Source organism: Cnephaeus nilssonii (assembly GCF_951640355.1).
Source record: "Cnephaeus nilssonii genome assembly, chromosome: 14".
Taxonomy (NCBI): domain Eukaryota; kingdom Metazoa; phylum Chordata; class Mammalia; order Chiroptera; family Vespertilionidae; genus Cnephaeus; species Cnephaeus nilssonii.
This window is the reverse complement of record NC_137085.1, coordinates 77,741,704-77,761,389: the sequence shown is the minus strand read 5'-3', so window position 1 is coordinate 77,761,389 and position 19,686 is coordinate 77,741,704. Positions and strand designations below refer to the sequence as shown.

Sequence of the window (19,686 nt, the reverse complement as noted above, 5' to 3'; positions counted from 1 at the left end):
GGTGAAAGCTCTGGAAGGTGGGCTCATGGGCCTCTGAGACGCGGCCCCGCCTCTGCTGCCGCCGGGGGAGGGTCTGAGTCCCCAGTGATGGTGGCGGCCAGCGGGCCAGGCAGACGTGTCCTCACTCTGTCCTGTGGATTCCTGGGCGGAGTCCCACCGAGACCTGGGCCGGGTGGGTGGCGGGGCTCTCACTGACCTGCACGGAGGGCAGCGTGCGCTCACAGTGACCTGTTTGCGGGACCCTTCAAGTCTTGGGTTGGAGGGAAGCCTGTCTGGAGGGGAGTGGGCCGCATCCCCCAGCACACAGCCTCGGCACACCATGGGTCCATATTGGGAGGAACTGAGGGGGGAGCCGTCCGTCCAGCTGCTGTGAGCCTCGCTCAGGGTGTGGGGGACAGGGGCCCCAGGGAGCCGGCAGCCGGTGAAGGAACCGGGGAGGCCCTTGTGGACTTCAGCTGTCACTCAGTTCCCTGTGTTCGGCGCTGTCCCCGGGGGACCGCCACGTGACCGTGTGAGTGAGGAAACCGATGCCCAGGAAGTGACTGTTGTAAAAGGCTGGTAAGGTTGGATGAGAAACCAACACTTAAACTGGTCGGAGTGGAGTTCGTGACCTGAGCCTCGCAGGACCCCCTGTTCACTTTCTCCCGAAGGTCGGGGCGCCCTCCCGGTGGGGGCAGGCGGGGGAGTCTGGCTGGAGGGCTGGCGTCAGCCGTGGAAATAACCCATTTTCAGGGGCCTCTCCATTTCCCTCCCCTCTGTGCCCTTTCCTCTGTTCCTGCCCAAGAGGGCCCTGAGGCCCGGCGCCGAGAGCCCGCGGGTTTGCTAGGAAATGCCTCCGAGGGGGCGGTGGGGCCTCCGGCCTGGAGCCTCTGGGCCGGCGGCGGCCTGGGTGTGACAGTGCGGAAACGCATCCCTGTCCCGGTGACGGCACCGGAACCACAGAGGAAGCGCGCTCCGCCCACCCGAGGCCAGAGAAGCCGCCGGGGCAGGTGAGTGGTGGGGCTCCGGGGCCTGGAGGGCGCTTCTGGGTCCGGGAGCACTGGGAGCAGGAGGAGGACACGCCTCAGGCGGGAGGCCCTGATGAGCTGTGTCCACGGCGGAAGCTTTGTCTGGCCAGGCCTGGGGCTGACCTGCTCCTGGCCACGCTGCCGCTCTGGGAAGTGTCCGTCTCCGCCGCTGACCAAGCTCCCAGCTCCACCTGCACTGGGCGCCGGAGGCACCGCGGGGTCTGGCTGTGTGGTCTCCCCGGGGCCTCTGTGCTTGTTGACAGTCGGGTCGCCGTGCAGAGGCCCGTGTGCGGGTCCCTGGTGAACGCCGAGAGCGGGGACAGCGCTGGGTCGTCGGGGTGTCTCCGTCTCCAGGAAAGATGACCCTGAGCCCAGGAGTGGCCGGTCCCAGCAGCCGACTGGTGGAGGGGGACCCCACTCCAGCCGGGCTACTGGACTCTTCCAGGCCTGAGCCGGGAGGGCGGGTGGTCCCAGACACAGTCCCTCCAACATCCTTGGCCCGGAGCCTGCAGCTCTGGCCCGGCCGCCAGGCCTTGTCTAGGTGGTGCCTTGGGAAGAGGGTGAGCCCGCAGGCCTCGGGGGACCCATGGCGTGTGGACACGGAGACATGGAGCGGGCAGCAGGCCCGGCGAGCAGCCAGCAGGCCCGGCGAGCAGCTGGCTCCGGGGAGGGGCCGCGGGGCCAGCCCTGCTGTGAGCCGGGGCCAGGCCAGCACTCAGACTCGGTGTCTGCAGCGCCAGGGCCCGCCAGCCCTGCGGTCCTTGCAGGGGAGAACGGGCACACACAGCACCCCGCTGCCTGCACCTGACCCCCCACTCCAAACCTCCGGAGCCTGACAGCTTGGGCGGTTGGGTGGGGCGGCGCAGAGGAAGTGGTTTGTCCCCAGCTGGGGAGTTGCAGGGGCCCAAGTCCCTGGTTCCGCTCCTGGGGGGGTGGCGGGGGGGGGAAGGGGCAGGGCTTATGCGTCTCTGACCACAACCTGCTCCTCCTTACGCAGCGGCTCCTCAAGCTGCCAGGCCGCACCCGCACCCGCACCCGCACCCGCACCGGGGGCCTGGGTCGCGGGGTCCTTCCAGGTCAGGACGGAGAGGCAGAGCTCCGTGAGTCCGCAGGGCCAGGCGGGCCTGGCTGCCTGCGCCCATTGTGAGCCCAGGCCCCGTCCCCACGTGCAGCCGCCTCGTTGCAGCCTCTCCCTCCACTGGCCCGTGGGCTCTGGCGGCCACCACATGGCATCTGAAGAGCAGAGGCTCGGACATGAGGAGGATGAGCTTGGGGCAGCCCTGACCACGGGCAGATGCGAGACAGGCCTGCCTCTGCGTCTGATGGAATGTCCCTCAGCTCCCGCCCTGTCTGCCTGGGACCCGGTCCCTCTCCTGGGCACTGTGTATGTGTGCACACACGTGTGCTGTGGACGGGTGTGTGTATGTGGGAGCTCACGTCCACATGTGAGTGCCCTTCCCAAAGCCCACTGCCCCCGGAGCTGTGTGTGGGGCCTGGGCCAGCCTGCCCTGCCTGGCGCGCCCTTTGACCTGGGGAGGCCATGGGAAGTCAGCCCTTAGTTGAGTGAGGCCATGGCTGCACCCCTCAGCTTCCTGATCAGATCAGCAGGTCTCCCTGTTCCGCACCGGGACCTCGCCCTGCCCCGCCCCGCCCCGCCCGGACCTGCCCCCCCCTCCCGTCTGGCCCAGCATTGTGGCTGCCCTTGCATTCAAGTCCTGGAAGACGAGGTGATGGCGGCGCCAGGCTCCACTGGAAGGGCGCAGGCCTGCCCTGGGGACGGGGACATCCGCACGCCTCACGTCTGCTCTGGACGTGACGGCCCCTGTAACGTGGGCGCTGACACTAAAGGTGCCGGCAGCTTGCCAGGCCCCCACCCCCAGAGGCAGCCTCTGCTCTGAGTTACAGCCGACACTCATTCGTGGTGAAGTGGACACTGCAGAGTTTTGACTACTTGTAGCCATGAAGTCGTCCACCTGGGCCCGCCCCCGCAGCCCCCCCTCCCCCCCAGACACGCAACTCAGCGGGCTTTTCCTAAAACCCCGTGTGAAGGCAGGACGCTGGGGGGGTGGGAGGGAGGCAGAGACGCTGGGGGGGGTGGGAGGGAGGCAGGACGCTGGGGGGGTGGGAGGGAGGACGCTGGGGGGGTGGGAGGGAGGCAGGACGCTGGGGGGGTGGGAGGGAGGACGCTGGGGGGGTGGGAGGGAGGCAGGACGCTGGGGGGGTGGGAGGGAGGACGCTGGGGGGGTGGGAGGGAGGCAGAGACGCTGGGGGGGGTGGGAGGCAGGACGCTGGGGGGGTGGGAGGGAGGCAGAGACGCTGGGGGGGGGTGGGAGGCAGGACGCTGGGGGGGGTGGGAGGGAGGCAGGACGCTGGGGGGTGGGAGGGAGGACGCTGGGGGGGTGGGAGGGAGGCAGGACGCTGGGGGGGTGGGAGGGAGGACGCTGGGGGGGTGGGAGGGAGGCAGGACGCTGGGGGGTGGGAGGGAGGCAGAGACGCGGGGGGTGGGAGGGAGGACGCTGGGGGGGTGGGTGGGAGGCAGGACGCTGGGGGGTGGGAGGGAGGCAGAGACGCGGGGGGTGGGAGGGAGGCAGAGACGCGGGGGGTGGGAGGGAGGACGCTGGGGGGGTGGGAGGGAGGCAGGACGCTGGGGGGTGGGAGGGAGGCAGAGACGCGGGGGGTGGGAGGGAGGACGCTGGGGGGGTGGGAGGGAGGCAGGACGCTGGGGGGTGGGAGGGAGGACGCTGGGGGGTGGGAGGGAGGACGCTGGGGGGGGTGGGTGGGAGGCAGGACGCTGGGGGGTGGGAAGCAGAGAGGCTGGTGGGCAGGCAGCTCCCATGCCGGTTGCAGGTGCGGCGCAGGCCAAGGGCTATGGTGAGGGCGAGGCCGCGTCCGTCCGTCTGATTCCTGGGCCCGAGCTGCCTCCTGAGGGAGGAGGAGAATGCAGCGGGTGCGCATCTGCAGCTCAGAGAGCGGCCATTTCCCCAAGGAGCTGGTGAAGGGCGAGGGGGGGCGGGGCGGTGAAGACAGGCCCACTCCGGAGCCGGCGGCGGGCGGAGCGCTCTGCCCAGAGGGTGCGTGCCCCCCTCCCGGCTGCGGGTGCGAGGCCTGCGTCCGTGGGCGCCCTCCACTGCGAGGGGCGGAGTGTGGGCGCAGGGAGCGCGGGGCGGTCCGAGGGGGCAGTGCGGTGCTCAGTGCGGCCGCGGGGGTGCCGGCCGGCGCCCGCACCCTGGGTGAGCTCTGCACCCCAGGGTCCGGCCTCCCTGCAGGCCTCTGGGGCCTGCCCGCCCCTCCGCTGACCGCTCTGTCCTGACTTCATTGAGCAGCAGGTCGCTTCCCCTGTGGGATTTCTCCCCCCCCCCCCTCCTCTCCCCCTTTCTCCCCGTGCTGTGGAGATGTATTTCCCATTCGCCGTTGCCCCAAAGCCCTAGGCAGCGAGCGGAGCCGCTGGTGCTGCATTTGGGCCACGGGGCCGGCCCGGGAGGCCCGCTGGTGCTGCATTTGGGCCCACGGGGCTGGTCCGGGCCCGCTGGTGCTGCATTTGGGCCCACGGGGCTGGTCCGGGCCCGCTGGTGCTGCATTTGGGCCCACGGGGCCGGTCCGGGCCCGCTGGTGCTGCATTTGGGCCCACGGGGCCGGTCCGGGCCCGCTGGTGCTGCATTTGGGCCCACGGTCCGGGCCCGCTGGTGCTGCATTTGGGCCCACGGGGCTGGTCCGGGCCCGCTGGTGCTGCATTTGGGCCCCACGGGGCTGGTCCGGGCCCGCTGGTGCTGCATTTGGGCCCACGGGGCCGGTCCGGGCCCGCTGGTGCTGCATTTGGGCCCACGGGGCCGGTCCGGGCCCGCTGGTGCTGCATTTGGGCCCACGGGGCCGGTCCGGGCCCGCTGGTGCTGCATTTGGGCCCACGGGGCCGGTCCGGGCCCGCTGGTGCTGCATTTGGCCCCACGGGGCCGGTCCGGGCCCGCTGGTGCTGCATTTGGGCCCACGGGGCCGGTCCGGGCCCGCTGGTGCTGCATTTGGCCCCACGGGGCGGTCCGGGCCCGCTGGTGCTGCATTTGGGCCCACGGGGCCGGGCCGGGCCCGCTGGTGCTGCATTTGGGCCCACGGGGCCGGGCCGGGCCCGCTGGTGCTGCATTTGGGCCCACGGGGCCGGGCCGGGCCCGCTGGTGCTGCATTTGGGCCCACGGGGCCGGGCCGGGCCCGCTGGTGCTGCATTTGGGCCCACGGGGCCGGGCCGGGCCCGCTGGTGCTGCATTTGGGCCCACGGGGCCGGGCCAGGCCCGCTGGTGCTGCATTTGGGCCACGGGGCTGGCCCGGCCCCGCCGGCACTGACCACGCTCGTTTCTCGGACAGGAGGCCCCGCAGCCCCGCCGTCACCCAGAGCTCGGCCGGAGCATGGAGTCAGGAGGAGGCGTCCCCACCGCCCCAGCCCGCCCCGAGGGGCCGGGAGCCGGGCCTGGCGCCTCCCCGGGGCCGCCCAGCACGGGTCCAGGGAAGCTGCCGGCGCTGCCCGTGGGGCCCGGAGCCCCTGCCCCGAGGAGCCCCTCCGGGGAGCAGAGCTGCGCCGCCAAGATCCCCAACCGGGGACAGCGGGATCGACAGCCCAACCTGCAGCGCGCCCAGCGGGCCCCTCTCCTGCCGGGGGGGGCAGCGGGGCGGGGGGGCCCCCCGCTCCCGGCACCGCAGCCGGCGGCGGCCCCAGGCAGCCGGACCACCCGGACGGAGGCCGACAGCGACGTGGGCCCAGGCAGCGGCGAGGAGCCGGCGCCGGACAGCCCCCCCGGGGGCGCGGTGCGGACCAGGCCAAGGTGGGTCGCCCTCCTGCCCAGGACGGGGGTTCCTCCCGGGTCTGAGGTGCCAGTAGTTGGGGGGCTGCTCAGACACCCCCTTCGCAGAGGCCCCCGGACGGCCCTGCCCTGCAGCCTGGCTGCCTGCCTCCGTGGGGGTGGGAGGCAGGGCTCGCTGCCCGCCCTGCAGAGCCCGAGGAAGGCGCACGGGGCGGGCGGGGAGGGAGCGGGGCGGGCGGGGCGCCGAGCAGCGCCCGGGGAGCCCGTGTCCCCGGCAGGGAGCCGGCTGCCCCACAGAGAGGATCCCGGGCTCTGCACCGTGTGGGCCCCTGAGGACAGGAACAGGCAGACACCCTGCGAGGAGCGGGCGTCTGCCGGCAGGGCGGGCCCTGGCCGTGTGCTGGCTGCTGTGGCAGCGCCAGGAGACGGCCTGGGGCCAAGGGCGGCTGCCAGCCTGGCCGCCCAGAGCCGGCCTCGGGGCTGCTGGCCGGGCTGTAACCCAGTCTCAGTGCCCTTTGAGCGGGATGAGGCCCCGGTCAGGAGCTGACAGCCGCTGAGAAAGTGTGACTCCCAGGTCCCAGGACAGCGCCACCCAGAGGCCCCAGGGGAGCTGCAGGGCCGCTGGAGGAGGCGGGGGAGGGGCGAGGGCCAGAGGCTCTCCGGTAGTTTCTGAGGAAGGAACAGGGAGGCGACATTGAGGACTGGCCAGTGTGAGTGACCCCAGCGGCTGAGGGCCAGCTGTCCCTGGATGTCTGGGACGGCCCTGGGTGATGGGGGGGGGGGGGGGCAGCAAACAGGGTGAGCAAGGCCCCCAAATGCCAAAGCATCGAAAAATGAAGATAAAGAAATGCCGTTTACTATGGCCCACCTCCTGGCCTCTCCAGGGAAGCTGCCGGCCTGTCCCAGGTCCTGGGCAAGTGCAGGCCTCAGGTGGCCCTTCTGCCCGCCCGGCTCCGGGTGCTCCCAGGGCAGGGCTCTGTGTCTGTGACATGGAAATGGCGGGGACGGGTCTCTGTTCTTCATCACGGGATTCTGATTTGTCGCTCGTGGCCCATTTATTGCACATGGGCCCAACCCTCAGGCCAGGGCTCTGGACCAGGGGCCGGGACCCTGTGCCCCGAGTTCCCATCCGGGGGACGAAGGGGTGCTGGCCTGGGGAGGCCGCCCAGGTGTGCATACATGTCAAATTGGCCTGTGTTGTGTGGAATTAGGTTCCTTCTTCTAGTCCTAATTTGTTGATTGTTCTTGTCACAAAAGGATGTTGCATCTTGTCAAATGGTTTTTCTATGTCAATTTCCCTTCCTTCTGTATTACACTGACTGACTTTCATCTAGTGAATCATTCTTGTATTCCAGAAATAAATTCCACTTGCTCATGGTATATGATCCTTTCATTTTTTTTTTTTAAAACATGTTTTTACTGATTTCAGAGAGGAAGGGAGAGAAAAAGAGGGGTAGAAACATCAACAATGAGAGAATCATCAATCGGCTGCCTCCTGCAGGCCCCACACTGGTGATCGAGCCCACAACCTGGGCATGTGCCCTGACTGGGAATCGAACCATGACCTCCTGGTTCATGGGTTGACGGTCAACCATTGAGCCACACTGGCCAGACTGATCCTTTTAATATGATACTGAGTTCAATTTGCTAATATTTTGTTGAGGATTTTTGCATCAATATTCATCAGGGATATTGACGGATAGTTTTCTTTTCTTGTAACATCTGTGTCTGGCTTTGGTATAAGGGTAGTGCTTGTCTCACAGAATAAACTTGGAAGTGTCTCTTCAACTCTTTGGAAGTATCTGAGACAGATGATTCTCCAGTGTTATTAATTCTCTAGTGAAGCCACTTGGTTTTTTTCTATTGGAAAGTCTTTAATTGCTTAGTCAATCTCTTTTTTCATTACTGGTCTGTTCAGATTTTCAGTTTCTTTGTAGGTTTCAGTCTTGGTAGGTTTTGTGTTTCAAAGAATTTTTCCATTTCTTCTATGGTATCCAATTATTCATAGTAGTCTCTTATAGTCCTTTTTATTTTGGTGGCATCAATAGTCATGTTTTCTCATTCAGTTTCTGATATTAGTTATTTGAGTCTTCTCTTTTCTTCTTAATTAATTTAACTAAGGGGTTGTCAATTTAATTGATTCTTTAAAAAAAAACTCTTAATTTTGTTGGTTTGTTTCATAGTTTTTCTATTCTGTTTCCCTTATATTCTAATCTCTACTGTTTTCTTCTTTGGACTGCTTTGGGTTTAGTTCTTGTTCTTCCAGCTTCTTGAGGTGTTGGATGGGCTGTTGGCTGAGATCTCTCTCCTTCTGCACATGTGCACTTGCAGCTCTACATGGTCCTCTGGGCGCTGCTCAGCGGCCGTCCACACAGGTGGGATGCTGTGCTCTTACTCTCACTTTCCTCAGGTATTTTCTAGTTTCTTTTGTGACTTTTTGTTTGTTTGTTTGTTAATCCTCACCTGAGGATATTTTTTCCATTGACTTTTTAGAGAGAGTGGAAAGAAGGAAGAGAGCAAGAGAGGCAGAAAGAGAGAGAGAGAGAGAGAGAGAGAGAGAGAGAGATTGATGTGAGAGAGACACATCGATTGGTTGCCTCCCAAATGTGCCCCGACTGGGACTGGGGATCAAACTACAACCCAGGAATGTGCCCTTGACTGGGACCCGAACCTGTGACCCTGTGATGGGCCAACACTCTAACCACTGATCCACACCAGCCAGGGCTATTGATTTCATTTTATTCTATTACTAGCGTTCCCGTTGCACGAAAAATCCTGCAATAGGGTTTCCTGCTGCACTCTACCCTGCCCCGCCTTCTCCACCAGCCCGCCTGCTTTTCCCTTCTCCCCCGCCCCGCCTTCTTGGCCAGCCACCTGCTCTCCTTCCTTCTCCCCCGGCCCCGCCTCCGCTCCTCCCTTCTCCTCCCCCCCCCCCGGCTTGCTTGCTTCTCCGCAGCTTTGCTCCCTTCTGCTGCTCTTGGCTTCTTTCTACGCTGTCTTGATATGCAAATTAGCCGCCATCTTGGTTGGGTAATTTGCATACTTGTCCTGATTGGCTGGTGGGCGTGGCGTGGCTGGTGGGTGTGGCTTGGGCGTAGCGAAGGTGCGGTCAATTTGCATATTTGTCTATTATTAGGTAGGATGATTAACAAAGATATTTTATTTTTTAAATTCATTATTTTTATATTTTTTCAATTATAGTTGACAGACAATATTATATTAGTTTCATGTTTATCCCCCCCTGATTAGACATAAATTTTTAAAAATATATATATATTTTATTGATTTCAGAGAGGAAGGGAGAGGGAGAGAGAGATAGAAACATCAATGATGTGAGAGAATCATTGATTGGCTGCCTCTTGCACACCTCCTATTGGGGATCGAGCCCACAACCCAGGCATGTGCCCTTGGCCAGAATCGAACCTGGGACCTTTCAGTCCCCAGGCTGATGCTCTATCCATTGAGCCAAACCAGCTAGGGCTAGAAATAAAATTTATTAAATGATCATTCCTATAAATATCATACCCTTCTAACACCATCCACAGTGATTTGGAACTAGAGGCCCGGTACACGAATTCATGCACAGGTGGGGTCCAGCTGGCCTGCCTTGGGGCCAATCAGGCTGGGCAGGCTGAGGGGAGGGGCCACGGGTGGTTGGCAAGCCGGTCGAGGGGACCATTTGCATATTAGCCTTTTATTATTTAGGATTGCCATTTTATTGTTTATATATACATACATATATTTAAATCTTTATTGTTGAAAGTATTACATATGTCTCCCTTTTCCCCCCATTGACCCACTCCAGCCACTCCCAACCCGTCCCAGACCTACAGCACCCCACTGTCTGTCCATGGGCCATGCATAGATGCACAAAGCTCTTTGGTTGATTATCTCCCACCCAGCCACCTCCCCCTCCGAGATTCTGCACTCTGTTCCCTGCTTCCATGTCTTTGGATCCACTCTGTTCACTTTATTTTGTTCATTAGATTCCACATATGAGGATATATGCACCCCTATGTTCATAGCAGCACAATTCACCATAGCTAGGATTTGGAAACAGCCTAAATGCCCATCAGCAGATGAGTGGATCAGAAAACTCTGGTACATCTACCCAATGGAATACTATGCTGCCATAAAAAAGAAGGAATTCTTACCATTTGCAGCAGCATGGATGGACCTGGAGAGCATTATGCTAAGTGAAATAAGCCAGGCAATGAAAGAAAAATACCACATGATCTCACTCATTCATGGAAAATAAAGAACATTATAACCTGATGAACAAAAAAATACAGAGGCAGTAAAGCACCGAACAGACTGTCAAATTACAGCGGGAAGGCTGGGGAGCGGGGGAAAGAGATCGACCAAAGGACTTGTATGCATGCAGATAAGCACAGCAATGGACACAGACACTGTGGGGGTGGGATGAGGGCATGCGGCAGGGGGTAGAGGAGGCTGGGGGGAGGTCAATGGGGGAAAAAAGGAGATATATGTACTACTACTTGTAATACTTTAAACAATAAAAAAATAAAAATAAATGGGCAAAGAACCTAAATAGACACTTCTCCAAAGCGGACATACAAACAGCCAAGAGACAGATGAAAATATGCTCAAAGTCACTGATCATCAGAGAGATGCAAATTAAAATGATAATGAGGTATCACCTCACACATGTCAGAATGGCTACCATCAACAAATCAACAAATGACAAGTGCTGACGAGGATGCGGAGAAAAAGGAACCCTCGTGCACTGCTGGTGGGAATGCAGACTGGTGCAGCCACTGTGGAGAACAGTATGAAGTTTCAACAAAAACTTAAATATGGAACTGCCATTTGACCCAGTGGCCCCAATTCTAGGAATATATCCTAAGAAACCTAAAACACCAATCAGAAAGGATGTATGCACCCCTATGTTCATAGCAGCACAGTTTACAATAGCTAAGATCTGGAAACAGCCCAAGTGCCCATCAGTAGACGAGTGGATAAAAAGCTGTGGTGCATTTACACCATGGAATACTGTGCAGCAGTAAAAAGAAGGATCTTTTACCCTTCTAGCCCGCCCCACCCCACCCCAGGCCTCACCACCCTATTCTGTCTGTGTCCATGGCATATGCAGATATGTATACAAGTTGTTTGGTTGATCACTTCCCACACACCCACCCTGCCCTGCCTTTCCATCGAACAGATTCCTCAGTCTGTTCCCTGCTTCCATGTCTCTGGATCTATTTGGTTCATCAGTTTATTTTGTTCTTTCTGATTGGTGTTTCTGTTTTCTCAGGATATATTCCTAGGAGTGGGATTATTGGGTCAAATGGGAGTTCCATTTTCAGTTTTTTGAGGAAACTCCATACTGTTCTCCACAGTGGCTGCACCAGTCTGCATTCCCACCAGCAGTGAACGAGGGTTCCTTTTTCTCTGCATCCTCACCAACACTTGTCCTTTGTTGATGATAGCCATTCTGACAGGTGTGAGATGGTACCACATTGTTGTTTTGATTTGAATCTCTCGGATAATTAGTGACTTTGAGCATGTTTTCATATGTCTCTTGGCCTTCCTTCTGTCTTCTTTTGAAAAGTTTCTATTTAGGTCCATTGCCCATTTTTTTAATTGGATCATTTATCTTCTTTTTATTAAGTTGTATGAGTTCCCTGTAAATGTTGGAGATTAAACCTTTATCAGTGATAACATTTGCAAATATGTTCTCCCATACAGTGGGCTTTCTTGTTGTTTTGTTGATGATGTCTTTTGCTGTAAAAAAGCTTTTTATTTTGATGTAGTCCCATTTGTTTATTTTCTCTTTAGTTTCCATTGCCCTAGGGGTGGTATCGGTGAAGAAATTGCTTCGGCATATGTCTGAGATTTCTCTGCCTGTGGATTCCTCTAGTATTTTTATGGTTTCCCATCTTATGTTTAAGTCCTGTATCCATTTTGAGTTTATTTTTGTGTATGGTGTAAGTTGGTGGTCTAGTTTCATTTTTTTGCATGTATCTGTCCAATTTTCCCAACACCATTTATTGAAGAGACTGTCTTGACTCCATTGTATGTTCATGCCTCCTTTGTCAAATATTAATAGAGCATAGTTGCCGAAACCGGTTTGGCTCAGTGGATAGAGCGTCGGCCTGCGGACTGGAAGGTCCCGGGTTCGATTCTGGTCAAGGGCATATACCTTGGTTGCGAGCACATTCCCACTGTGGGGTGTGCAGGAGGCAGCTGGTTGATGTTTCTCTCTCATCGACGCTTCTAGCTCTCTATCCCTCTCCCTTCCTCCCTGTAAAAATCAATAAAATATATTTTTAAAAAAATAGAGCATAGTGGTTTGGGTCGATTTCTGGGTTCTCTATTCTATTCCATTGGTCTATATGTCTGTTCTTGTGCCAGTACCAGGCTGTTTTGAGAACAGTGGCTTATAATATAGCTTGATATCTGGTATTGTGATCCCACCTACTTGGTTCTTCTTTCTCACGATTGCTGTGGCTATTCGGGGTCTTTTTTTATTCCACATGAATTTTTGGAGAGTTCTTTCTAGGTCTGTGAAATATGCCATTGGTATTTTATTTTATTTTATTTTTTCCTTTTTATTTTTTATTTATTTATTATTATTTTTAATTTATTGATTAAGGTGTCACATATTTGTCCTCATCCCCCCATTCCCATCCCACACCCCTCCCCATGGATGCCCCAAACCCCTGTTGAACTTAACCATTGGTTAGGCTCTTATGCATGCACACAAGACCTTTGGTTGATCTCTCCCTTCTCCCCCCACCCTCCCCTATCCTCCCTCTGAGGCCCGATAGTCCGATCGGTGCCTCCTTGTTTCTGGTTCTGTTCTTGTTCATCAGTCCATGTTGTTCATCATTTCCCCTAGATGAGCAAAATCATGTGTCACTAGAGATGTACTTATAAGAATTGAATGTGCGACGGGCAACAATAGTTATGCTGACAGGCAAAAAATCAGTCTGTAGTGAGCCTCTTTCTGGACCAACAGTTCTCCTGAGACCCAACATCAATGTCCACCAGTTCCCCATGAGTACATGTCGGCACTGACCCCTCAGCTCTGGATGGTGGACAAATGGTGATAATGCAGGTCCGACTCCCTCTGGTTTGGTCTCGGCCGGACCCAGGGGGGGCACGGCTTCACCCGGACCCGGGACCCAGGCTCACCCGGATCCAGGGGCCCGCAGCCTCACCCGGACCCGGGACCCAGGCTCACCCGGATCCAGGGGCCCGCGGTCTCACCCGGACCCGGGACCCAGGCTCACCCGGATCCAGGGGCCCGCGGCCTCACCCGGACCCGGGACCCAGGCTCACCCGGACCCGGGACCCAGGCTCACCCGGATCCAGGGGCCCGCGGTCTCACCCGGACCCGGGACCCAGGCTCACCCGGATCCAGGGGCCCGCGGCCTCACCCGGACCCGGGACCCAGGCTCACCCGGACCCGGGACCCAGGCTCACCCGGATCCAGGGGCCCGCGGCCTCACCCGGACCCGGGACCCAGGCTCACCCGGATCCAGGGGCCCGCGGCCTCACCCGGACCCGGGACCCAGGCTCACCCGGATCCAGGGGCCCGCGGCCTCACCCGGACCCGGGACCCAGGCTCACCCGGATCCAGGGGCCCGCGGCCTCACCCGGACCCGGGACCCAGGCTCACCCGGATCCAGGGGCCCGCGGCCTCACCCGGACCCGGGACCCAGGCTCACCCGGATCCAGGGGCCCGCGGCCTCACCCGGACCCGGGACCCAGGCTCACCCGGATCCAGGGGCCCGCGGCCTCACCCGGACCCGGGACCCAGGCTCACCCGGATCCAGGGGCCCGCGGCCTCACCCGGACCCGGGACCCAGGCTCACCCGGATCCAGGGGCCCGCGGCCTCACCCGGACCCGGGGCCAGGCTCACCCGGATCCAGGGGCCCGCGGCCTCACCCGGACCCGGGGCCAGGCTCACCCGGATCCAGGGGCCCGCGGCCTCACCCGGACCCGGGGCCCGCGGCCTCGCCCAGACCCGGGGCCCAGGCTCACCCGGATCCAGGGGCCCGCGGCCTCGCCCGGACCCGGGGCCCAGGCTCACCCGGATCCAGGGGCCCGCGGCCTCGCCCGGACCCGGGGCCCAGGCTCACCCGGATCCAGGGGCCCGCGGCCTCGCCCGGACCCGGGGCCCAGGCTCACCCGGATCCAGGGGCCCGCGGCCTCGCCCGGACCCGGGGCCCAGGCTCACCCGGATCCAGGGGCCCGCGGCCTCGCCCGGACCCGGGGCCCAGGCTCACCCGGATCCAGGGGCCCGCGGCCTCGCCCGGACCCGGGGCCAGGCTCACCCGGATCCAGGGGCCCGCGGCCTCGCCCGGACCCGGGGCCCAGGCTCACCCGGATCCAGGGGCCCGCGGCCTCGCCCGGACCCGGGGCCCAGGCTCACCCGGATCCAGGGGCCCGCGGCCTCGCCCGGACCCGGGGCCAGGCTCACCCGGATCCAGGGGTCCACGGCCTCGCCCGGACCCGGGACCCAGACTCACCCTGACCCAGTTCCCAGCCTCACCCGGACCCAGGGCGCGCAGCTTCACCCGGATCCGGGACCCAGCGGGGTTTCGTCTTCTTGATCCCATTTCCTGTTGGTCAATTCCATCTCAGTAATTCCTTCGGCCATTTTCTCAGAGCTCCAGGGCAGCCGCCGCAGAACTCGTTGGGCGGCGGGCTCAGCGAAGCTCCGGTGTGCCCGGTGCGCGGCAGCGGGCTGGTCCGGGGTGGCTGCGTCGGCCCTTGGGTCTGCAGCAGTGGCCAGTCACCGAGCGTGCGCACCTGGCCGCTTCCGGGGCGTTGAGATTCTTGAAGGACTCGGAGGTCAGCAAGCGCGGAGTCTCCCACCCCATGACTCCCAGGGGCTCGTCTGTCCGTGCTCGGCAGCGAGTGGGGCCTTCCCCTCAGCCGGAGACCGCCGGGGGAACTGCGCCGAGCACGTTCCAGGCCGCCACTGTGTCGTCTGAGCCGTAGTTCTTAAAGTGTGATCTTTGGGTCGCCGGCATCAGCATCATCCCGAGTACCCCTCTCTTTTATTCTAGTTGTAGAGCGTCTGCTCAGTCAGCCCTCCGGTGGTTCTGGATGGTGTCTGCTCCGCTCTCCCGTCGTAGACTCAAAATTGTTGTGGTAGGCAGCAATCAGGCTTCCGCCCTATGCCTCCATCTTGGTCTTCCTTTGTATAGTTAAGTCTTGATTGTTGTTGGTGTCGCTGGGAGGAATTGTCCTCCAGGCCAATTGGCCGTGCAGATCCTCTGTGTCTATAAAGGAAGAGTTGCTGTGTAGGAGACAGATTTATGGGCCGGGTCTTGGTGCAGCAAGGCTTTGGCGCTCATTGATTCTGCCTCTGGAATGTGTCCTTTATGCGAGTGGTTGAAATCTGGTGTCATCTCACACCGACCACTAGATGCCCTCGTTTCTGGGTCTCCAATGGTGTGTAGGTCAGCTACTACCTGAGACCACTCAGCAGGACTTACGGCAAAAACTGCAGTTTCCTCCTCCTGTCTGAGCGTCCCTAGAGCAGTCCGACTAGAACCGCAGTTTATCTGGTCAAGCTGCCATAGGGCAGGCCACCCACATGCAAAAGCCGTTGCTTGGAGCCCAGGTGTGCCTGCAAGACGTGCGGGGCGGACCTGCAAAACGAGCGGGGCGGGTCCCAGGGCGGGGCGGGTCTCAGGGCGGGGTGGGGCCTCAGGGCGCCACCAGGCCATGGCGAGGCGAACCGCACTGGCTGCAAGTCTGCTTTTTCTGTTTTCCACGTTTCCAAGCCCCCTCATTCCGCACTCCAGCGCAGCAAACACTGATTGCTGGGCGCACCTCCACAAGGAAGTCACTCCCACTCTCCGACAGGAAGGCCGAGAGTCCAGCCTCTTCCCGCAGGCGTCTGGGGAGCTAATCTCCCCTAGGGTTGGAACAAAAGCCACAAGTCCCTTCCCCCGACCCACGCGCCTCCGCACCTCAGCTTCTCCAGAGTTCGCTCTTTCCTCTTCTCTCTTAGCTGTAAATCCACCATTCAGCCAGCTCTCCTGTGGTTCTGGGTGGCAGACGCTCTGTGCGCGGCGAAGTTCCTTTGTTTAACTTTGAAATTGCTGTGCGCGAAGTTCCTTTGTTTGACTTCGCTGCCTTCTTAGTTCTCCTCTCTCAAAAAGGATAGAGGACTTGAGTGTAAGACAGGAAGTCTTAAGAATCCTCTAAGTCGGTGTTGGCGGTCTCCGGGGCCCCGAGGATCTCAGTGGGGAGCTGGGCCAGGTCGGTGACGCGGGTGGGCCCGTCTCGCAGAAAGATGGTCTCTTCCTTCACCGAGAGCCGCTGCGCCGAGTCCGCGGCCGCCGCCACAGCAGCTGCCGCGGCGCCCACGAGCTCATGGCCCCGGCTGCGGTGCTGGCTGAGAGGAGCCGCCGCCCGGTCTGGGGAGACGCGAGCAGGAGTCGCCGCGCTCACCAGTCCATCTTTTAGTTGTTTTTCCAAAACTGCCATGCGAGGCAGCAGATCAGCCGTTCACCTCCGCCGCCATCTTGGCTTCTCCGCCATTGGTATTTTAATGGGGAGTGCATTGAATCTATAGATTGCTTTGGGTAGTATGGACATTTTGATGATGTTGATTCTACCAACCCATGAACATGGTATGTTCTTCCATCTGTTTATATCGTCTTCTATTGCTTTTTTCAGTGTCCTGTAGTTTTGTGCGTATAGGTCTTTTACCTCCTTAGTTAAGTTTATTCCTAGGTATCTTAATTTTTTTGGTGCGATGGTAAATGGGATTGCTTTTTTAGTCTCTCTTTCTGTAAGTTCACTATTGGTGTATAGAAATGCCATAGATTTCCTGGCATTAATTTTGTATCCTGCTACACTGCCGAATTCATTTATTAAGTCCAGTAGTTTCTTGATGGAGTCTTTCGGGTTTTTTATGTACAGCATCATGTCGTCTGCAAATAAGGACAGCTTTACTTGTTCTTTTCCAATTTGGATTCCTTTTATTTCTTCTTCTTGTCTAATTGCAATGGCTAATACTTCCAGTACTATGTGGAACAGGAGTGGTCAGAGTGGGCATCCCTGTCTTGTTCCTGTTCTTAGGGCAAATGGTTTTAGCTTTTTCCCATTGCGTATGATGTTGGCTGTGGGTTTATCATATATAGCTTTTATTATGTTGAGGTATGATCCTTTTATTCCCACCTTGCTGAGAGTTTTTATCAAAAAAGGGTGTTGGATTTTGTCAAATGCTTTTTCTGCATCAATTGATATGACTATGTGATTTTTATCTCTCAATTTGTTTATGTAATGTATCATGTTTATTGATTTGCGGCTAGTGTACCATCCTTGCATCCCCGGGATAAATCTGCTTGGTCATGGTGTATGATCTTTCTGACGTGCTGCTGGATCCGATTTGCTAGAATTTTGTTGAGGATTTTGGCATCTATGTTCATGAGGGATATTGGCCTGTAATTCTCTTTCATTGTATTGTCTTTATCTGGTTTTGTTAATAGGGTGATGCTGGCTTCATAGAAGGAGCTTGGAAGTGTTCCTTCCTCTTGAATTTTTTGGAATAGTCTGAGGAGGATAGGTTTTAGTTCTTCCTTGAATGTTTGGTAAAACTTCCTTGTGAAGCCATCTGGCCCCGGGCTTTTGTTTGCCGGAAGCTTTTTGATGACTGCTTCAATTTCTTCCATAGTTATTGGCCTATTGAGATGTTTAGATTCTTCCTGCTCGAGTTTTGGAAGGTTGTATTTTTCTAGGAATATGTCCATTTCCTCCAGGTTGTCCAGTTTGTTGGAATAGAGTTGTTCATAGTATTTTTTAACAATCCTTTGTATTTCTGTGGGGTCTGTTGTTATTTCTCCTCTTTCATTTCTGATTTTGTGTATTTGGGTCCTCTCTCTTTGCTTCTTGATGAGCCTGGCTAGAGGTTCATCAATCCTGTTTATCCTTTCAAAGAACCAGCTCTTGATTTTGTTGGTCTCAATGCCGTTTATCTCCGCTCTGATCTTTATTATTTCCTTCCTTCTGCTTACACTGGGCTTTTCTTGTTTCTCTCTTTCTAACTCTTTGAGTTGTAGGGTTAGGTAATTTATTACCATTGTTTCTTGTTGTTGGTTTTTTGTTTTTTGTTTTTTTGCAGTAGGCTTGTAGAGCTATGAACTTCCCTCTCAAGACTGCTTTTGCTGTGTCCCATAGATTTTGGATTGTTGTGTTTTCATTGTTGTTTGCTGCCATGATGCTTTTTATTTCTTCTTTGATTTCTCTGGTAACCCAGTCATTGTTTAATAGCATGCTATTTAGCCTCCAGGTGTTTTATTTTTTAATTGTTTTTATTGTAGTTGATTTCTAGTTTTATGCCATTGTGATCTGAGAAGATGCTTGACATGATTTCTATCTTCTTGAATTTGAAGAGACTTTGCCTGTGACCCAATATATGGTCTATCTTTGAGAATGACCCATATGCACTTGAGAAGAATGTATATTCTGTGGCTTTGGGGTGAAATGTTTTGAAGATGTCAATTAATTCCATCTGGTCTAGTGAGTCATTTAGGATTGATGTTTCTTTGCTGATTTTTTGTTTAGAGGATTTGTCCAATGGTCATAGTTGGGTATTAAAGTCCCCTACTATGATTGTATTGCTGTCAATCTCTCCCTTGATATCCTCCAGAAGTTTTTTTTATGTATTTGGGTGCTTTTGTATTGGGTGTGTGTATGTTTACCAGAGTTATTCCTTCTTGTTGGATTGCTCCCTTTAGTATTACGAAGTGGCCTTCCTTATCTCTTGTTATGTCCTTTGCTTTGAGATCTAATTTGTCAGATATAAGTATTGCTACCCCAGCATTTTTTTCATTTCCATTCGCCTGAAAAACCTTTTTCCATCTCTTCACCCTCAGTCTTTGTGCATCTTTTTTTTTCTGAGGTGGGTTTCCTGTAGACAGCAGATATATGGGTCATGTTTTCTTATCCATTCAGTTACCCTATGTCTTTTGATTGGGACATTGAATCCATTTACATTTAAAGTTATTATTGATAGGTACTTGTTTGTCGCCATTTTTATTCTTTACCCCTGTGTTCCTTCTTCGCTTCCTATTTCTTCTTTTTACAGCAGACCCTTTAGCATTTCTTGCATTGCTGGTTTGGTGGTGATAAGCTCCCTTAGTCCTTTTTTGTCTGTGAAGCTCCTGATTTCACCCTCAATTGTGATTGATAGCCTTGCTGGGTACAGTATTCTTGGATTCAGACCCTTCCTTTGCATGACTTTGTATATTTCATTCCATTCCCTTCTGGCCTGATGTGTTTCTGTTGAGAAATCAGTCGCTAGTCTGATGGGGGATCCTTTGTAGGTAACTTTTTGTCTCTCTCTGGCCGCCGCTTTTAAGACTTTGTCGTTGGTGTTTGCCAATTTAATTAAAATGTGCCTTGGCGTCGGTGTTTGGGGTTCATTTTGTTTGGGACTCTGTGAGCTTCTTGGATTTGTGTGAGTTTTTCTTCCCTGTATCAGGGAAGTTTTCTGTCATTATTTCTTCAAACAGGTTTTCTATTCCTTGCTCAGTTTCCTCTCCTTCTGGCACCCCTATAATGCAGATGTTGTTTCATTTTGTGTTGTCCCAAAGTTCCCTTAGGCTCTCCTCCTGCTTTTTAATTTTATTTTTCTAGAAGCTGCTCTACTTGGGTATTTTTTCCATCTTGTCTTCTAGCTCACTGATGCGGTCCTCTGTTTCTTCTAGTCTACTGTTGATGCTTTCTGTTGCGTTCTTTATTGCAGTGATGTCATTTTTCATTTCTTCTTGGTTCTTCTTCATTTCCTCTTGGTTCTTACACAAATTGTTGAATTTGTCTTCCATTCTTTTCATCCACCTTATGACCATTTCTCTGAATTCTTTCTCTAACAAGTTGCTTGCCTCCATTTCATTTACTTCCT

General features: G+C 56.6%; 1 protein-coding gene across 1 annotated transcript in view; it reads left to right on the top strand.

Annotated features, from left to right (window-relative positions):
- The first annotated feature begins 873 nt into the window (after positions 1-873).
- Positions 874-19,686, top strand: part of FGD3 (FYVE, RhoGEF and PH domain containing 3) — a 45,833-nt gene continuing 27,020 nt past the window's right edge. Inside the window, 5 exon segments of the mRNA XM_079789631.1 lie at positions 874-989; positions 5,358-5,588; positions 5,590-5,661; positions 5,664-5,793; positions 5,796-5,812. Of these exon segments, the coding sequence (XP_079645757.1) occupies positions 5,400-5,588; positions 5,590-5,661; positions 5,664-5,793; positions 5,796-5,812 (408 nt within the window). The 5' untranslated portion in view covers positions 874-989; positions 5,358-5,399.